Source organism: Takifugu flavidus, chromosome 1 (assembly GCF_003711565.1).
Source record: "Takifugu flavidus isolate HTHZ2018 chromosome 1, ASM371156v2, whole genome shotgun sequence".
Classification (NCBI taxonomy): Eukaryota; Metazoa; Chordata; class Actinopteri; order Tetraodontiformes; family Tetraodontidae; genus Takifugu; species Takifugu flavidus.
The window spans coordinates 15,365,334-15,385,559 of NC_079520.1; the positions used below are offsets into that span (position 1 = coordinate 15,365,334).

The 20,226-nt window shown below is 43.6% G+C and overlaps 1 protein-coding gene across 1 annotated transcript in view; it reads left to right on the forward strand.

Annotated features, from left to right (window-relative positions):
- Nucleotides 1–4,948: 4,948 nt before the first annotated feature.
- atrnl1b (attractin-like 1b) overlaps nucleotides 4,949–20,226 on the forward strand; it is a 39,570-nt gene continuing 24,292 nt past the window's right edge. The window contains exons 1-19 of the mRNA XM_057034815.1: nucleotides 4,949–5,975; nucleotides 7,597–7,680; nucleotides 8,189–8,302; nucleotides 8,482–8,610; nucleotides 8,797–9,005; nucleotides 9,398–9,572; nucleotides 9,958–10,045; nucleotides 10,160–10,415; nucleotides 10,819–11,002; nucleotides 11,119–11,273; nucleotides 11,490–11,574; nucleotides 11,677–11,891; nucleotides 12,064–12,182; nucleotides 12,351–12,483; nucleotides 14,022–14,209; nucleotides 15,549–15,762; nucleotides 15,851–16,042; nucleotides 18,587–18,832; nucleotides 19,893–20,030. Of these exons, the coding sequence (XP_056890795.1) occupies nucleotides 5,743–5,975; nucleotides 7,597–7,680; nucleotides 8,189–8,302; nucleotides 8,482–8,610; nucleotides 8,797–9,005; nucleotides 9,398–9,572; nucleotides 9,958–10,045; nucleotides 10,160–10,415; nucleotides 10,819–11,002; nucleotides 11,119–11,273; nucleotides 11,490–11,574; nucleotides 11,677–11,891; nucleotides 12,064–12,182; nucleotides 12,351–12,483; nucleotides 14,022–14,209; nucleotides 15,549–15,762; nucleotides 15,851–16,042; nucleotides 18,587–18,832; nucleotides 19,893–20,030 (3,157 nt within the window). The 5' untranslated portion in view covers nucleotides 4,949–5,742. The remainder of the gene's footprint in view (nucleotides 5,976–7,596; nucleotides 7,681–8,188; nucleotides 8,303–8,481; nucleotides 8,611–8,796; nucleotides 9,006–9,397; nucleotides 9,573–9,957; nucleotides 10,046–10,159; nucleotides 10,416–10,818; nucleotides 11,003–11,118; nucleotides 11,274–11,489; nucleotides 11,575–11,676; nucleotides 11,892–12,063; nucleotides 12,183–12,350; nucleotides 12,484–14,021; nucleotides 14,210–15,548; nucleotides 15,763–15,850; nucleotides 16,043–18,586; nucleotides 18,833–19,892; nucleotides 20,031–20,226) is intronic.

Genomic DNA, 20,226 nt, shown 5'->3' on the forward strand with positions numbered 1-20,226 from the left:
TCAGTTTGAGAAGTTTCGGGATATACAAGAATTCCCAGAAATTCTTCATTGAAGTTTATACAACCCCCATGATACAACAGAAGGAAGAAGCCAGATCACACCAGCACATAAAAACCCCCTGAAACGTGAAACTTCCATATTAATCAACTTTATAACTAACAGGCACCGTCACATTAAGAGTGAGGAAACCCAGCCAGCCAGTACCAGTACCAGGTCAAACCGGATTCACTTCACCTGCTCAATTAAGGTGCTGTTTACAATCAGGGAATTTCATCAGTGTAAGCAGGTTTATATCAATTTCTGCAGCAGTTTCCAAAGAACAAATTTGCTGAGAGTGCACCTATGTGCTTTATCAACCAGCCAAAGTGCAATACAGCCATAAGATGTAGCTTTATTTTCCAAGATCCTTCCATGTGAGTGCAGGAATAACAACACTTCTGACAGTTATAATCCAGAACCATTGGCAATAAGTGAGAGTCCGAAGGAGAAGCAGTCACTTCATTTGAGGGTGCCGTTGAGGCAGGTGTGGTGAGGCTCCAGACAATACTTCCTTTTCTGCTTGATTACTAAATACTAAACTGGAAATGAAATGTTCCTACTTCTCATTACATCTTTGCTTTCAAACTTTGCTGCTGTGCGTTAAGATGAGCCTTCTACTCCTCACTTGCTGCGACAAGGCTGGCTGTATGTTCACTCTTTTTAGGGTGAAGCTCAGTATGACCTCATCATGTGATGTCACAGATCTTTTCCACTGTGAGTTTAAGTGAAAGCGTGAGAGTGAGTCAGGCCTGACGTCCCCACGCTCATTGAAAACAAGGGTGGTCTGGCTGTGAGTTCCTCCCATCTTCCTCATCCACAGCAGGAGATCTGTCCTCTTAATCCTGCTGGGACATTCTTGTGGATCAGCAGTGCTCTCTGAGCTGCTCAGGGTTCGGCGTTGCAGGTTCATCGCTCCATTTGTGTGTAAGAATAGGCGTCACATTCATGAACTTCAAAACAATACTTGATATTATCAATATGACCTCAGAATTAACACCAGGCCTTCTTTTCCCCCCCAACACCCATTTTCTGCACACGCGGGAGGCCCATAACGCTTCCTGTCCCTCTTGAAAGGAGACCCCCCATTTATTGAGGTCTCAGCTAATCTCGTCTAAACCGTGAGGCTCCTCTGACTATCCTGTCTAGGAATTTCCAAAGAAAGTAGAATCCACTGACTCTGTTGTACCTCCCTGTTGTTTTAGGAACGTCCAGACCGAGAATGCAGAGGGCACGCCTCAAAGAGACGCCGCTTGGTTCCCAGCAGCACTGAGGTGTGTGCACCTGCCTGGGTGCCAGCGAGCTCGAGCAGAAGAATGTCGAGTCAGAGAGCGATAATATTGTCTTTAGTTTTTATGTGATCATGTTCACTCTGACCTCTGTGGAAAGTCAACAACGGGGGCTTCCATTTCAAAGGGAACATTTTGAAATGATCCCTCTTTGTGATGCTACCAAAACTTGCTGCCAGGTATGTTTTGTTTGGGGAACACTGAGAGTAAGTTCATTTGGCAGACTATGCACCTCAAACATGTGCTGATAATTCACAACATATTGTCAGGTGAATAAAATATTTAGCTTTGTTTACATGGGAAGTAAAACCCATAGGTTTAGCAATTACAGCAGTAAAAGGCCCGTGATAAAGCAATCCACGTGGTTTGCCTGTACGTTTTCGCTTCTCATCACTATTTCAGTAAAAAAAACTTTTATAATGACAATATTATAATTGGCTTAAGAATCTCATCGAGGTTTTCTTATCTTATATATCTCTAAGAACCATTCAGTTCTTAACTACAATGGAAAAATGCACAAAGACTGATTTCCGTTTCCTGCTCGCATTGCTAAATATTTGTGTCCACTGCCACCTTCTGGTAGAGATGTAGACAGGCCGTTGACGCCTGCCACCTTAAAATAATTCTTATTTAATCTTTTTAAAATTGGGCAGTCAAACCTACCATTTTGAAGCCAAGACTTCTTTCCTGTTTTGGAAATTAACCAAAATGTGGGAAATTGACATGTAAACTTTCACAAAGTCAGACATCTTTGCAGCATGCTGCATATTTTATATCTCCTCCCCTTTCCAGTGTGAGTCTGAAGTTGAGGTAATTTCATTCCCACCTCTTTTGAAAGTGTGCAAGAAATTGTTTTCAATTTTGTAGATGCTGTGACACCAACGGTCACTTAACAGAGTTGATGTGATGGACAGGAACAGAAACGCATCTCGTATTTCTGTCAGGTCCATCAAATCATAACTCTGCTGAAACCCAGAACTGTCAGGACACCCTGACAAACCTCATCAAACACACAGATAAGTGCACTCTCAGGGAGCTGCCCTGCGTCTGATGTTAGGGAACTGACAGGAGAGATTGGCCTCAAACGCATGAGGAGTGGAGAATAAAAATAAATAAATACATAGATAAAAGAAGCAACTCTCTCCACCTGTTATCATTGTTAAATAATGACAGCATATTTTTTATGAAAGCATGTGCAAATACAATTTTTCAACATAGCAGTTAGACAAATGGCTCTTTTCAGAGCACAAACATAATCTGTCCTGCAAAGATCACTGGCCTTAACCATCCTGCCCATCATTATTGTACACAAGCACAACCCACAAAGTCTGTTCAGAAATGTAGCACAACTTGCTAGATGTGCATAATCTGTGTAATAAACATATAAGGGTGGTGTTCAGGGGGCGTCTGATACAAATGACCAAGCTACCACAGCTGGTGCCTCTCAGTGTGGAGGAGCTACTCCAAGCTCTTCGTAGACAGCAGAGCTCCTCACCCTCATCTGTATAGAAGTGTCTGCCCACCCTCCAGCTTCGGCCGCCTATGTCCAGCAACCTGATCAACCTGTAGAAACAGGGACTGAACAGTAAATCAAGAGCTTCGCCATTTGACTCAGCGCCTTCTTGACCACAACAGACCAACACAATGACTGGTGCATCAGTCCACCTGACAATCTCTTGCTCCATTCTTCCCTCACTCTCGAACAAGGCACAAAGATACTTAAACTCCTCCACTTGAGACAGGGGCTCTCCACTAACCTGGGTACAGCAAGCCACCTTATGGTCAAGAAGCATTCTCATCCCAGCTGCTTCACACTCAACAGAAAACTGCCCCAGTTCATGCTAAAATTCCGAGCCTGAAGATGACGACAAGACAACATTATCTGCAAAGAGCAACAACTAAATCCATTGGTTCCCAAAATGCAACCCCTCCAGCACCCCGATGTCCTTAGAAATTCTGTCTTTAAAAACACTGAACATTTCTGCTGATAAAGGGCAGCCTGACTTACTTTTGGCAATGGAGACCAATCTCTTGATCCAGTTGTACATTGACTATACAGCCGTTAGCAGAGGGCCCCCCCCAATCCCATACTCCCAAAGGAACACTCATAAAATGACTTGAGGGACATGATAGACATGGTTGAATGCCTTCTCCAAGTCCACAAAACATGTGGACTGGTTGAGCAAACTCCCATTAACCCTCAAGCACCCTGTGGAGAGTATAGAGCTGGTCCAATGTTCCATGACCAGGATGAACTGCGTTGTTCCTCCTGAATCCATGGTTCAATTAACGGTCAAATTCTTCTCTGTAGTACCATAGAATAGACTTTCCCACGGAGACTGATGAGTATGATAGTTGACACCTATATACTTAACACACCCTCCGGTCCACCTTCTTGAATTGAGGGACCACCACTCTGGTTTGCCAATCCAGAGACACCGTTCCTTGTTGGAGCTTCACCGTTACCTTACTGACTCAATGATGAATGAATCGACCTCGGAGTTCACAGCCTTTGCTTCCTTTACAAAAGGCGGGCCAATAGGAGTGAGGAAATTCTCAAAGTATTCATTCCATTACCCAAGGATGTCCCCAGTCGAGGTCAACAACCGCCCTCATCTACTGTTCTCCTTCCTGTCTTCCGTAACCGTTCGAGCTGCTGCATACTCGCCCTGGCAGTATCGGTCCACTGAATCATTTCCCTGGGATTGGGATTTACTAGGATCAGGATTGATGGGACTGAATTGCACTGACGTCCAGCAACAAAACACCACTTGGGTTGAGATGGGTAAGGCTGTTCCTCCCAGTCACACCCCTATAGATAATACTGCTGCTGCTGCTGCTGCTGCAGCTGAGCGTTGATGACTCCTGGTAGAACGATGGAATTCCCTGTGGGAGAACATTCCAATACTCCTCCCAAGGCCTCCAAGAAGGCCAGGTACTCTACACTGATGTTTGGCTCATAAGCTGAAACAATAGTGAGAGACCTATCCCTGACCTGAAGTTGCAGGGATGTGAGCCTCTCCAGGGAGAACTCTAGCACATGGCCCACACCACCTCAACACCTCCCATGGTGAGCAACTCCAGAGTAGAAGTCAGTCCAATCTTTCTCAAGGAGTTGGGTTCCAGAGCCAAGACTGTGCATGGAAGTGAGCCCAACTATCTCAACCAGTACTGTTCCACCCCCTGCATTAAGTTAGGCCCGTTGTTATAATTATTTGGTTATTTTCATAACCGTTAAAAATTACGGAGGTATCTAACTCTGAAGCCACATGAAGCTCTTACATTGTCAATTAAATACTTATTTTATTTGCTATAGATTTGTGATATAAATTACCCTATAATAAGATTAAAAACAAAACCACATGCTTGAAACGCATTCTGACACAAAACAAGCAAATAGTACGTCTGAGTCCTAGAGCTGTGGGCCTTCCTCATCAAAAATATTTAATTCAGGAAGAATTGGTAAAAAAAAAAAATCGAATCCGGAGAAATGTGAGTGAAGACAAGTGGTGTGAGTAAAGATGATTGATACTAGCGAGTAACTCAAACTGTTTCATGGCGCATTTCGTGTGTGTGTTCAGCGCGGTCCCTTTAAACAGCCTGCCCGCATTGCGCATGCGCAGTCTCTGTTTGGTTTTTGTCTGCCGTCGCTCCGCTAGCTAATCCACCGCTGCGCGTCACCAGCCGCGTTTATTTCAGCCGAAAGCACGGAGCGACGCCTCGAACCGGGACCTGCGCTCGGAGGATACGTTTGAAGGTGCCGGGAGAACACAGCCGTGGGGTCATCAACAGTTCGAAGCGTTCCCTCGGCTGTGCTTCCCCCTCAGGAACCTCCAGTTCCCTCATCTCACCACATCCATGTTGACTGCGGCAGGCTTCGCACTGGGCCAACTTACAGCACCACATCCTCTTTGTTCGTCCTGGATAATGTCCGGCTGAAATGTCACGGCTGCCTTTGAAGGACCACTCTGGGTTAGACTTTCTATTCTCGCCGAATCCCGGCCATTCTTTACGCGTTAAAATGGCTGCTGAAATAGCATTTGGAAGCGAGCATTGTTGAATCTGCTGCGACGGTGGAAAGTGTAAATAAGCTACGTAGGCTAACACTGGATCCTCCAGCGGATCCCTCCACTATTAACCCAATTAAATACTTTTAATGGATGCTCCGCTGTTTTGGTAGGTGCTTCCAACAGGGGGAAGGCTGAAGAGAGTTTGACCCCCGTTCCAAATCACCCCCCCCCCCCCAAACTCATTCATGGAAGCTTGACTCATCTGCGCTTTAATTGTCAGTATGCGCGACAGTCAGCGAATATGCAGGACTTGTTTGTTACAGTAGGATCGTCCTGAGCAGCCGAGGCTTCCCTCTCCAGCAGATCCCATAGGGCCCGGTCCTCTACTCGGCTCCTGGAAAATAAGAATGGATCCAGCGGCCAAGTGTCACACCAGACTCTTCCTCTTGGGACCCAAGTCTGCCGGCGTCGGCAGATACCTGGCGGTCTATGTGCTGTTTTACCTGGTGCTGATCACTCACGCCTCTCCGGCCAAACCGTGCGACAAGAACTGCCTGTCCGGGAAGTGCATCAATGGGTCGTGCATCTGTGACCGTGGATGGGTTGGAGACCAGTGCCAGCACTGCCAGGGGAGGTTTAAGTAAGTGGCCAGTCAGTTCATGAGCATCATCTTCTCACCCGAGCCCCCAGTGGTCTCATTATGTTCCGGTTTATAGTGGTTTGGTTTACTGGGACCTGCTGTCTCAATCAGGCAGCTGTGTCACTGGAGATTCCCCAGTAAAGCAACCGCTGGGCCTCCATCTTATTAATGGGTGGCAGCAACTAAAGCACATGTGGCTCAGTCAGTGTCTGTTGTCATTTACATCGAATTTCAGCCCAGAAATGAAGAGGTATGGGAACGGAGCACTTACTAAATTGGCACATTGGCCTGGTATATAAACCCAAGTTAGAAGGTTGCAAATTGATTGAGGAGAGCTGAAAATGATATAATTTAAAAGGTTTTTGCGAGATTGGCTAATGATTGATACAACTATGTTCCTAAATCCTGCACGACTAATGGCCCGATGCCTTCACATTGATTCCAAATAAAGAGCAGGAGCAAATATCTCCTCTTCTTCAAACATGTCTTGCAGCTTTTGCTGCGACCCGATGTGTATCTGGTTCTGACTTTAAAGCAGATGTGTCTTCGCTGGAATAGCAGCCCTCTCCTGCTGCCACAAATAGGTGCACAGAGTAAATGCTAGTGTGAATACCTGGTAATTAGGCAAAGGGAAACAATAGCATATGACGAGCATAGAATCCCAGACTGCTGTATGGAAACAATAGCCGGCGCGGCGGCTGCTGTTCAGCACGCCAGAGATGCACTCGGTGGGACAGAAGGGATTTGATTAAATTAATTACCAGTGCTGGTCTCAGGCTTTGTGCAGGCTGTCATCAGGCCTGTTGTCAGGTGATCACCAAGAGGCAAACGAATGAACAGCGAGATTGTGACACTACCTGTAAGTCAGTGTTATAGAGCCACGCACTGCGCTCATGTTTAATGAAACGATTAATTACACACAGGTTAATGGTGACCTCCAGCGTTCCAGTCATGAAATCATACCTTGAAAGTCTAAACTGACAGTGCAGATGTTTCCTTCAAGGGGCTATGAACACCAAAATGCCACAGACGGCTCGACAACACGTCTTAAGAGAATTTGCCTGGAAAATTAGCACAGAGAAATAATCATTCAGTGAGAGACAGGGTAAAGAAGAGTTAAAGTAGAAATAAGAGGGATACGGCTATGTAGGCTAATGTTTGAGGGGACTTCAGGCTGACTTCTACTAACCGTGAAAATGTGTAAGAGCTGACTATTCCAAATTTAGAGATTAAAACTTAGCGGATTTTGTGTGTGAGATATCGGACAAAAGGAGTCATTAAGTCCTCAGCCAAACTTTGACATTAAAAATGAATCCCTTCTAAGCACAAACTGTTCCAAATCCAAAACTACATCACATCCCGTGGGCAAAGAGTCAGGATAAGAATGGGAAATGTTCCACATTAATTCCTAATGCGTTTCTGTAGTGAAAAGTCAGTGAGACTGAGGAGTTTACTAGTTGTTTACTTGTTTCCAGTTCCAAATGTGGGCAAATGATCCTTTATGTCAGTTTTTCATTTCTTATTTTGGATCTAGAAAAACAAATATGTGTCACATGCCCCAAATTACTAGTGACTTGAACTTGAAATAACAGTCCTGTATGTTTATTCTTCTTTCTTCCAGGTTGACGGAGCCTTCAGGATACCTCACTGATGGTCCTATCAGCTACAAATATAAAACAAAATGCACCTGGCTCATCGAGGGCTAGTAAGTACTTTAAAAAAATCACCAGGTTCAGCTTGCATGGTTCAGATTAATTGTGTGGTTATGACAGATAAATGCTCCCGCAGCTCCTCTGGAAGGCGTCATGCTTCAGTTGTTTGTGCGGCAGATTGTCAAGCGCTGTCTGTCTGCTACTGTCTGCGTGTTCAGGCTCTTTTAAGCTGTGGTTTTGCTGCTGCCGCAGTCAGAGAGAGACATTTTAGCCCTTTGTACCATAATTACTGTGTTGATGGAGCTGCTTGGCAGTATTAGAATGAAAATGGAAAGAGAGGGCTGTCATGCAGAAAAATCCCTTTTTTACAATCAAACCTGCCTCAAACTTTAAAGTAAAATGATTGCTCTCAGAATGTTATCTTGCTAGAAAATGTACTCGTGAGGATTGGTTAGACTCTTTTTTGTTACAGTCCTTGATATGTGGGGGTGTTGTTGCAATAAAAGCTAAATCCTAAAAAAAACCTAAGCTATGTTTATGTGTGAACTGTTTATTCCACAGTCCAAATGCGGTTCTTCGGTTGAGATTCAACCACTTTGCCACAGAGTGCAGTTGGGATCACATGTACATTTACGACGGAGACTCCATCTACGCTCCTCTGGTTGCTGTTTTCAGGTGAGGTTTGTTCAAAACAAAATCCAGAATTTAGCACATCATAGCAATCCTTTAAAAGGGGAAAAAAGAGAGTGACTAATTTAAATGAACAATTTGTTCGCGTTGATAGGTTTGTATAATAATCCAGCGCAGTGTGTTATTCTGACCTTACAATGGCTTTGTTTTAACTTTTCCTGCAGTGGTTTGATCGTGCCGGAGTTACGAGGAAACGAGACGGTTCCTGAGGTTGAGACAACTTCGGGCTACGCACTACTACACTTTTTCAGTGATGCTGCCTATAACTTAACAGGATTTGAAATATTCTACTCGTAAGTGCCCTGATTTAATTTAAGCTGTTTAGAAACACAGTCAAACCAGATTTTTAAAGTACTTCCTTAGACTGAGCTACACAATGAAAGACAGTTTGTCATGTTTTTTCAACTGCTCTTTTCTCTATGAGAAACTCCTCCTCAGTCTCCAACAGCATTACTCTAACAGAAAGGTCTTCCTTTTAGGATCAACTCTTGTCCCAACAACTGTTCTGGTCATGGAAAGTGCGCACCTGGTAACTCAGCTGCCAGCAGAGTGTACTGCGAATGTGACAAATATTGGAAAGGGGAAGCTTGCGACATCCCGTACTGTAGAAACAACTGCGGAAGCCCCGACCACGGCTACTGCGACCTCACTGGGGAGAAGCTGTGCGTCTGCAACGACAGTTGGCAAGGTGAGAGGAAGCTCTGTCCTAACCAACAATGATGGAAATGGGCCAGATGTTTCTATTGATGCCAATAACCTGGGAAGCGCTCATTTACCCGAAACAATTAGAAATGCATCATTGTTAGCTAACCGCACATTTTCACAGAGCAACAAATCCTGTAATCATGCCAATTATGCTTGAAGATGTGAACAGTGACAAACGTATCTACTGCTGCGTATATAATGATAATATAATATGACCTCCGCTCGTCAAAGGTTAAACTGTTGGCCTCTTCCTGCCCAGCGACTTTTTTATCGTGCGGTCACACTGCTGACCAGATGTGCATGTTTACCCGTGAATAGGTGTGAAAACAGCCATCAGCGTTTGAGTGCGTTTCTCTCTCCCCACTCTTCCTGTAGGTCCAGATTGTTCTCTGACTGTCCCGTCAACAGAGTCCTTCTGGATCCTTCCCAGCGTCAAGCCCTTTGGCACGTCCCTTGCCCGGGCTTCCCATAAGGTGGTAGTGCAGGACAAGGTCATGTGGGTGGTGGGCGGATACACCTTCAACTACAGCTCCTTCCAGATGATCCTCAAGTGAGTTACAGTGACAACTACTGTTCCACTGGTGCCCTCTCAACTCTTGGACAGTCAACCCCAGCTTATACTGCAACCACAAAGTCCAAACTTGACCATTACCAAGAAAATCAGTAAATTCCTGTTTAAAACTTGAACTGAAACACTGAGAGGGAATTTTGTTGAGTTCAGTTTTGGGCCACCGTTTGTTCCTGTGTGTGATGGTGTTTTATTACATGGCCCATTACTGTGTTGATTATTATGTCTTTTATAATATTGATATTGGTCAGACGTAGGCAGAATCTCATGCTCAACTATCTATAGCGTCACAAAAGACAGACTCTTTATCAGGTTCACTGTGCTTGATGATACACACGAGCATAACATTTCTGTTGCTTCTCTTCAGCTACAACCTGGAGAGTGGCGTCTGGAACACAGTGCCCATCAACAGCGGGCTTGTGCCAAGATACGGTCACTCACTGGCCGCCTACCAGGTAAGCACAGCTCCTCCTCGGCGCAGTTTGGTGCAACTTTGCGAGAGCTTTATGACAAGTTGCATCATCTTTGTGAAGAACACTGTAGAAAAAAACCAACCCTTTTCTTTGCAGGATGAGATCTACATGTTTGGCGGGAAACTGGAAGGCGGCAGAGGGAATGTGACAGATGAACTGTGGGTGTTCAACGTGCCAAGTCGGACGTGGCAAAGGAGAAACCCTGTGGTCGTCCAGCCTGCCCAGATTTATGCAGTGGAGGGTCATTCTGCGCACTGCATCCAGACAGAAGGGGGCGATGCTATTATGCTGCTCATTTTTGGCTACTCTCCCATCTACAGCTACATCAGCAATGTTCAGGAGTACAATCTGAGTGAGTGACAGCAGAACGGGTGGAATTTGGGAACACAGGCATGCCAAAGATGATATGAAAGTCGAAATGAGCACATCCTTCTCATGATCCTTTAATTACATCCAGCTCATTTTCAAGAGCCCAGCAGCACATGGCTGTATGGAGAAGGTTGATTGCACTTTCTGTTTTTGTTTTTGTCAGAAGAAATTGTTAAAATGGCGCTTTACAGCATGATAGTTCAATAGTATGTGCTGGTAACATTATTAACCATGGCCAATCTGTGCACGATTCAAAAGATTATCCTGGAATGTCCTGGAAGAGAGTGCAGAAATCCTGGATTAATTAAAGACAAAAATGTTGCACTGCTGTGAAGACGGCAATAACTCACAGCATTCCCTGCCTGCCTGCGTGTGGTTCTTGACAGAGTCCAACACATGGTCCGTGCCCGAGACCGAAGGTGCCGTCCCTCAGGGAGGTTACGGCCACACCAGCACGTATGATGCCAGCAGCGGTAGCTTGTACGTGCACGGGGGTTATAAGGCGCTGCCTGCCAACAAGTACGGCCTTGTTGATGACCTCTACCGCTACAACGTGAACAGCCGGACATGGTTAGCCATCACACTCGCATTCAGACACATTTTTCCTCAGCTGTGCTTCACAGCGATGGGACCCTGTGCAACACTGTGTCTGACATGTTCTCTTGTCGTGCTTGCTTATGTTTCAGGTTTATTTTGAAAGAGAGCGGCTTTCCACGGTACTTGCACTCTGCTGTTCTCCTCAGCGGCACTCTGCTCATCTTTGGCGGGAACACACATAATGACACATCGCTCAGCAACGGGGCCAAGTGCTTCTCTGCTGACTTCTTAGCCTATGACATCGGTAGGACTCACGATATTCTTCATGTCATTTTAACAGGCGACCTCAGCTGTTACTGAATCTACTTCAACCCTCCGGGGCTTATTCCTGCATTATCTAGTTCATAGTCTGTAATATTTATATTCAGTGTATACACTGTATATGTGGTCTACGATACGTAGGTGTCTGTTCATGTGGTAACTACCCAGACAATCCAGATGGTTTCTGATTGTTTCTCAGCTTGTGATGAATGGAGGCTCCTTCCTAAGCCAGACCTGCACAGAGATGTCAACCGCTTTGGTCACTCAGCTGTGGTCAGCAATGGGTGAGTCTTTTATTTATAGTTTTTTAAATGTATATGCACTTATCCATTTATATTGCTAATCCTCTTAACCTGCATCTTATATACCTCTATTATTTTTGCCAGGTCCATGTATGTGTTTGGAGGATTCTCTGGGATGCTGCTCAACGATGTGCTTGTCTACCGCCCACCCAGCTGCCAGGCCTTTGTGGCAGAGGAGAGTTGTGTGCTGGCTGGGCCAGGGGTCCGTTGCATCTGGAGCAGAGGCCGCTGCTTGTCCTGGGAGCCTAGCATGGCTAATGGAAGCCTCATACCTGACTCATTCTGTCCCACTAAACCAGGTAAGAAAGCCAGTCAAACCTCTACACATTTTATATGTTTTATTTTGTATTTGACGATCATTTCTTTGGTTAACTAAGTTTCATATCTTGCACCATTGTATTGTTGTGTGTTATCACATCTAAATGTATGAACATTCTAAACTTTGTTGCATCTTTCACGCTTTCATTTCAGCCACAGTGGATGAACGGTGCTACCGCTTCTCGGACTGTGCCAGCTGTACAGCCAACACCAACGGCTGCCAGTGGTGTGACGACAAGAAGTGCATCTCTGCGTCCAGCAACTGCAGCTCTGTGAGTGTTACAGCAGGGGGCGTAAGAGCTCCTTTCCTCCCCGTGTTGAGTTCACCATGTGCCAACCAATATTCTGCATCTTTTGTTCTAAATTTTGAAATAGACTTGTAATTAACCTAAAATATGGCACGCTGATTCCCCTTTATTCTCCATTCTTTTGTGCTGTAGAGTGTGAAGAACTTCCCTGAGTGTCCGGTGAGGAATGAGCAGCTGTGCACTAAGCTTGCAAACTGCAAGAGCTGCTCACTGAATCTCAACTGTCAGTGGGACCAGAATCAGTCGCAGTGTCACGCTTTACCCGGTGAGATAATGAAACCCATCTCCCAACAGGCCGACACGCACAGTCATATTTAAAGATGATGTTGTTTTATTTTTCCATTTTCTTCCAAAAGTGTTCAGAAAATTCCAAATACAAAACATTTAGTGGCATAGTATGTTTGCCCAGGACATCCAAACTTTAAATCTATAATTTTCTGTATTTCTGGATTTGGAGAACCAATTGCAACAACAGTATCTTGCATTCACAGTGTGTACAAGTGCTATATTTATTCAACAGGCGATTAGAAAGCGGCAGACTTCCTCCAGTCTGTTCCCGTAACTTCATGAGCCACCCAAGTACTATTTATTCGGGCTCATATCCTGCGGCCATGATCCAAGATTTCCAAGTTGCCATAATTAAAGTTAAAAGTGGGCTAGCTTGACATTGGTATAAAAGAACAAAAGAAAAACTACCCTGAATACATTTTTTAGTATTGTAGCATAAAACAGGATTCATTAGAATTATACCATTATTTGAAACTAAGCTATGTATTTTTTTTTTAGACATTTTAGAATCCATCAATAACCTCTCCCCGGCACTTTCTGTAACTGTGGATCAGTCCTGCACATCGTTATGGAGGACTTTTAGCTTGGTCTTTATGGCAGAACTCTTTCACATTTTTTGGATCCCATGAGGTTGTCTTTAATTCAGTCCATAACATCTCTGCTGGTGGGGGGGTCTGGGCTCTGACTTGGCCCTTCCGAAATGCCGATTCAGTTTTTGCATCACCAACTACGCACAGACATTTTCAGTAGGATGATGTTTTCATGATGATAAGAACTGACCTTTTTAGGCGAGATGTAGTGTTATGCATCAAAAAAAAAGTCCTTTTGAGTGGGCTCCCTCCTCTTGGTAGAGTAGCCACGGTTCTAAAGTGTAAGATCATTTGCCTGACTGTGTATTGTGCATTTCTTTGAAATCACTAGCTTTTTGTAAATCAACAGTTGATAATAGATCCCGTGAAAGGATGATAGATGCTCTTAAAGCTCCTTTTGAAGAGGCAGGGGTCACATAAGCATATTTTTCTTGTGCAGAACAAAAAATAAACTCTCCAGAACTCTAGATTCTATTTCTTATCTAGACTACCAGGGTTAGGGTTATGCTGACACATGACTCAAATTAGCTTTTTTATGAGGTCATTAAGCATTCACATGAACACTATAAATTTTTTTGGGTCGTTCTCAATAAAGACATGAAAGAGCAGAGGGGTATTTTTGCTTTATTTTAGGCAAATTATATTTGCCAATACCCTTGACTTAAACAAGGATCACTTTTTATGACCAACTATTGCAGGAAAAACATGTTCAAAAAGGCTCCCATAGTTTTCCTGGCCACTCTTTTGTATACAGTACATGTTGCAGTGACTGTGTTGCAGGAGTCAATTCTCTTACTGCTTTTAATTTTCCAATTTCCTTCCTGGCACATTCAAGAGAACTGTCCTCAATGAAAGCTTAAAGTGATGGACGATCCCTTTTTTTTTTTTTTTTTTAGCTCTCTAACATGTGTTTTCTCATCTCCAGCCCAGCAGTGCAGTGAAGGATGGAGCCAGGTGGGGGAGGCCTGCCTGAGGATCAACTCCAGCCGAGAGAGTTACGACAATGCCCAGCACTACTGCAAGAACCTGAACGGAAACATTGCTTCACTCACCACCCCCAAACAAGTGGATTTTGTACTCGAGGAACTAAAGAAGCTCCAGCAACAAGACAAGGTAAACACGCACGCACACGCACACACACACGACACATCAACCTAAAGCTGCTCGAACCATAGACCAAGGGTGCTCATTACGTCGATCGCAATCTGCCGGTCGATCGCAGAGGTAGTACTGGTTGATCGCGGGGTGACATTAAAAAATATCAGCCCGTCATTCATCCCGTCACTTGATTGATATACAGGGCAGCCAGTTAGATGACGACTGAATTTGACATTCAGGTGACCAATCAAGCGCAAACAACGGCGCTAAGTGCTAAGCTATTTAGCGAATTACCTCTGATTTTAAGCCATCGCTAAAGCTTATGGTCATCAAAATGAATGAGGGAGCGGGACCAAGAAGACAAAACATATCACTTTCATACCGAATGGGAGGTGGACATCACGATGTCATTTTCGAAGTGCGTTGAAGATTATTAAGTACATGAAGATAATTAAATCCAAATACGTTCCACCATGACTGATGGACATTTGGAGGTGTGCTTGAGGCTGGCTGTCAGCAGCTACTGTCCGGATTATGCATCCCTGGCTGATTCAGTTCAGTGCAAGTCATCAAAGTAAACTTAGGTAATTACAAAAAATGTTGATAGGTAATTATTATGTGTGTTTTGCAATATTGGCTCATTGGATTATGCAAGGTACATTAACATACATTGTACATACAAAGAATCCTCAATACATTTGAAAATAATTAGATGTTTTGCATTTTTGGGGTGGGTAGATCATTTTGACTTAGTTATTTTGTAAGTAGCTCGCATGCTGAAAAAATGTGAGCACCCCTGACATAGACTCTGGGTCCTAGCTGCCGGAAACACAACATGTCTCTTATTGAGAAGTACTTTTTATACCTGCAGGAGGGATTTAAAAGCCGTTGTATAAAGCAGAGAGAACAGTGAGTCATTCTTTTAGTGGGGCCTGTCGTAACATACGAGATGTATTGTGAGGTGACCCCCCACCCACCCAATTATTATTTTTCTGTGATGCCTTATAACATTAATTTTGACAGGCAATTTAACGTTTGCCATCTGTAAATCAGTTTGAAACACTGATTCGAACTAGGATAATTACATTGGATTTTCTTTTCTTTCCATTTGAGTAGTTGCTCTTTTTCCCAACTCCTCAATGTTTTTTTTTCTGTCTGATTTATATAAATGCTACCATTTAAAGCTTTTTATGTATCTAAGCTTAGAGGTCATCACATCATATGAAATCTGTGCTTTTTATGCAAAAAGCAATTCGACATTCATTTTTCCTCTAACATAAAAGGTCGGAACATCCGCAGAAACACAGCGGCCTATTTAAAACACTGTTTCCAAGGCCTCTGCTCTGTTTCACAGCGGCTGTCTCCATGGGTGGGCCTCAGGAAAATCAATGTGTCGTACTGGGGTTGGGAAGACATGACGCCGTTCACCAACAGTAGCCTCCGTTGGTTGCCCGGTGAGCCCAGTGACTCAGGTTTCTGCGCCTACCTGGAGGAGCCTCAGGTGACTGGGCTCAGGGCCAACCCTTGTACCGCCACTGCCCATGGCCTCATCTGTGAAAAAGCCACTGGTGAGATATTCAAGTATTTCAGGAGTAATTTCAGGACTTTCAGGAATCTTATTTGAAGAAGACACGTTTCGCTTTGCCTCCTGTGCAGGAAATCCCAGTCAGAGTTCCCGCCCATCCTGCAAGAAACCTTGTTCGCTGCACTCCAACTGTGCCAACTGCACCAGCCAGGGCATGGAGTGCATGTGGTGCAGCAGCGCACAGCGTTGCGTTGACTCCACTGCTTATGTCATCTCCTTTCCTTATGGCCAGTGTCTGGAGTGGCAGACTGGAGATTGTGTTGGTAAGTGTTTTTTTAAACCAATATACTTTTTGTAAGTGCACAGACTAGCATTAAGGTGGCAGGCAATCAGCTTCCCAAAATTGTTTTTTGTAATTAATCCAGTCAATATTCGCTGGTCACGGAACAGACGGAAGAGGAGTGAAACGGGAGATAGGACGGGGTTTGTGGGAGTGAAATTGGTATTAGTTTTCCATGATTGGCTTTGGATGGTGTTTTTGAGGGTGGAGTGGCCGATTGCTCTTACTCAACTGTTAGTTTTCCCTGGCGACCATGCTGCTGATGGGCTCTTTATCATTAGCTTCTTTCACACAGCCTCACAAGTAGCTAAAGTAACCTGAGGGCCTGAATGAGGACAGAGCCTAATGGCAATGATTGCACACAGAGTCCTGAATCTTTTTGGGGCAATATTCCCAATATGTGTCCGAATTGTCTAGATTTCAATTTGCTTTACTTATGGGCTCAGTATTTATGCTGCTTATTATTCATCTTCTACTGCAGAAATTATTCTCTTAAAGCTCTTGTACATGTTTTTTTTTTGCAAGACACCATTTTTATTGAATTTTTTGAAAGTCTTGGTTTTGCCACAAGCAAAGAAGCATGATCAGAATAATTCTAAATGTAACAACGTGTCATTAAAATAATCACATATTCAGGACCTCTCATGTCCCACACAATGATTAAGGAAAAAGAATGAATTTGATTTGTTGATTATCTTCACTATAATTCCCTTTTGAAATGCTACTAAATGAAAACATTAATTCATTCATCAGAACTGCAAAGGGTGTTTGTTGTTATGGAGCAAAAAAACAGTAGAAGAAGTACTAAAGTCAGAAAGAGCTCCTAATCAGAGGCTTAAATCACTTTCTAGGAATTTTGTTGGAATTGTGTGTTTGGGCAGAAACAAATGTGCAGCTCTGGGGTCTCTAATTCACTGGAATCATCTGTTGTTAGATACCTCTGAGAGATGTTGCAGCACACTGTATATTTGTCTGGAGGGATTTATCTTTGCCATTGGCAAGGACACAAAAGGCTAATCTACGAAGATTCTCTTGGTGTTAAACTCACTACTATATTTTTGATCATATCCCTGTACTTATTTCTGCTTTCTCACCTTCATTTCCGTGAATGGAATTAGCTCCTTATCCATTGCAGCTAATGTTCAGTGCACTGTCTAAGGGGGCTTTGGAAAGTGGGCTTTTGGTGTTGCTCTTCTCTGGCTGAGAACTGTAGAACATTGAAAATCCAGGATTAATCAGTACATAATATTTATCAATAAAGTGTTATATGTCGATTGAGATTCTCATCTAAATATAACACTATACAATATATGTGTGATCTTCTACCTACTGATATAGAATCATTTTTAATGAGCTTTGTTTGACCAATGCTAACTAGAATACATTTGCTTGGGTTGTGCAGTGACATCAGTGTAGATGAAAAGAACATTATGTAAAATTTTCAAAGCAATATTTAGCATCTTGGGATTGTTGATTTTACAAGAAGCAGATTTCTATGTAAAACTCCAGAAATGGAATTATATCTGGTTATATGAATAGAGATTTGCAGAGCTGCTGACAAACCCAGACGAGTTCCGAGATGTTGGAGGGACAAGCACAGTGGTGATCATCATTAAGATCAGCTTCAGCTTCAGCTTCAGGCATCACTTTGATTTTTTTCTTCTTTATGCATATTGATTTACTAACGTGAAAGATGTGATTTGCTGGAAGAGTTTTTGTATTTTTTATTTATTGATTTTTTTTACCCAAGACCATGGTCCTCATCTGACGGCTGCTTTTATCTGGATGTGATATTCCTGACAATTCTGCCACTGGTGTCAAAACAAACCTTAATGGCTTCGCTTTGTACTCATTGTCCTTACGTTGTCATGGTTTCACACACATTAACAGAATAGCCAAACATTTGTTTGACATAAACTGAGGTAAAAGCACTCAGTCTTTTCTTTTCCCTCAAAAACAACACCCCCCCCCCAACACACACACACACACACATGCACGCACGCACCAAAGTGTGTCTGGTAGGCATGTGGCGACGCTAAAACTTGTCAAGCAATTTAGTTGCTTCAAAGTTCATCCACCAACTGACAACATGGCATCAATTCCTGGGCTTTCTTTCCCACACGACACATTTAAAGCTTTCATTGTAGTTGCCCTGAATTGCAAGATGTTCTTTGGTCCTGTTTGGCTGATTTTTCTGTCTCATTCGGTGACATTTCCCCCTCTCTATCAACCATTTAATGCCTTAACGCTTGTATCTCACCTGCTCTTATGTCAATTCCCCTGACGGCTCACTCGATAACCAGGTTGAAGTTTAAAGAAGCTTTTGCGACACCTGACATTTCATCAAAGCCGTCTTACAAGATAAAATCTTTAAGCGGCATCCCTAAAGATTATTTACAGATTTTTCATCGAGAAGTCACCAATAAATAAAAATCCCTCATATTATGAAATGCAGTGCCATGATGCATCGGTAAGATTTATGATGGGGCTGTCTAATTCTTATTTGCTCTGTTTTTCTTTTTTTTAGCTCAAAACTGCTCAGGTCTACGGACGTGTTCCCAGTGCTTGGAGCAGCCTGAGTGCGGCTGGTGTGGTGACCCCAGCAGCACAGGGAAGGGCCTGTGCATGGAGGGCTCCTATCGGGGCCCGATGAAGAGACCAGCAAAGCAAGGCCAGCCGGTCCAAGCTCATCACCAGCCCCAAGACATGAGCCTAGAGCTGAACAGCTGCCCCAGGGAAAAGGGCTTCGAGTGGGCCTTCATTCAGTGCCCTGGTAAGGGACTCACTTCCTGTCTCAGTTACTGAAATTACAGATCATCTCTCACAAGTGTGTCGTCTCGAGAGGTTGGTATTCCTGAGTGACTCTCACATGGTCTGAAGTTAAAGACGATGCTCTTATCAGCGATTCCAGTTACAGCTCCTATGCAACCAATTCCCCCTCTGGACTGAAGACTCATATGCCATTTAATGCTATCATGGCGCTCCAGTCTGTGCTGCAGCCAGCTCATGTAAGATGATAACTCGGTGCTAATTTGTGAGTGAGACCACCCCCACTTTTGTGGGTTTTGACTTTACTAAGATTAACATTTGGTGTAAGATTTGAACACCCCAGTTTTTGTACAACAACCAAGATTAGGAATTAAGCATGGATGCCTGGCTGTCCTGAGCTTCCGCTCGTTATGAAAGGCTGGAAAGCATTAAGGTACCCCGGAGATTTATTCTGTGCAGCTCGCCTGCCCCAACTAGGTGTTAATCCGTGTCTATGGTTTGGATAGTTTTCCCTCTGATCAGAAATAAATGTGTTTTAAACCTTTCTTAGTGCTTGGTTCTGTATTCCGCCGCATGAGCCTGCAACAAAACAGTCATTCTTGTAACTAGGCTCCTTGCCAATATTTTAATGGTGATTAAATTATTTTTTTTCTCTTTAGTCGGATTAAACATGCTGTTAAATTGTGTTTGTAAGAATGGTGGATGTCTGATGGCCGTTTGATGAACATGCTGTGTGTAATGCCTCAATCCCAGCAGCATTTGGTGAAAATAAGTGAATGAGTAGGTGGAGCGATGGTTCCAACAGATTTGCCTTTGGCACATAACCGGTTTTCTGTTGTCTGCCAGGCTTCACCCACTCCACTACACTTGGTGAAGATGCTGTACCCATTTATTTGATTCATTTCCTCAGGAAATGTGGAATGATGTTATGAATTGTGGTTCATTCCAAATTTTAAATGCTGCAGGAACGATGTGATGAAGATGTAAATTATAAAAAGATCATTAGCTTATTTGACAAATGTTAAACTTGGTCAGAATCCATAGTTTGTCTTTGTTCCTTGCAGCTTGCCAGTGTAATGGCCACAGCACATGTGTGAACAGCAGCGTGTGCGAACAGTGTCGCAATCTCACCACTGGTCCCAACTGCCAAACCTGCATGCCCGGTTACCATGGAGACCCAACCAATGGCGGAAAATGCCAGGGTGAGTATACATACATGCGTAAGGTTAACAGATAATCTTTTTGAAAATGTCTAGATTAAGCCATCACATTTTGAGTATTCCGACAGTCAGGTGGATTTATTATCAATATATACAACACAAGCAGCTGTTTTAATTGCATATAATGTCTGTAAAAGCTTGATAATGTAGTAAATCAAGTATCTGTTATCAAGTTCTG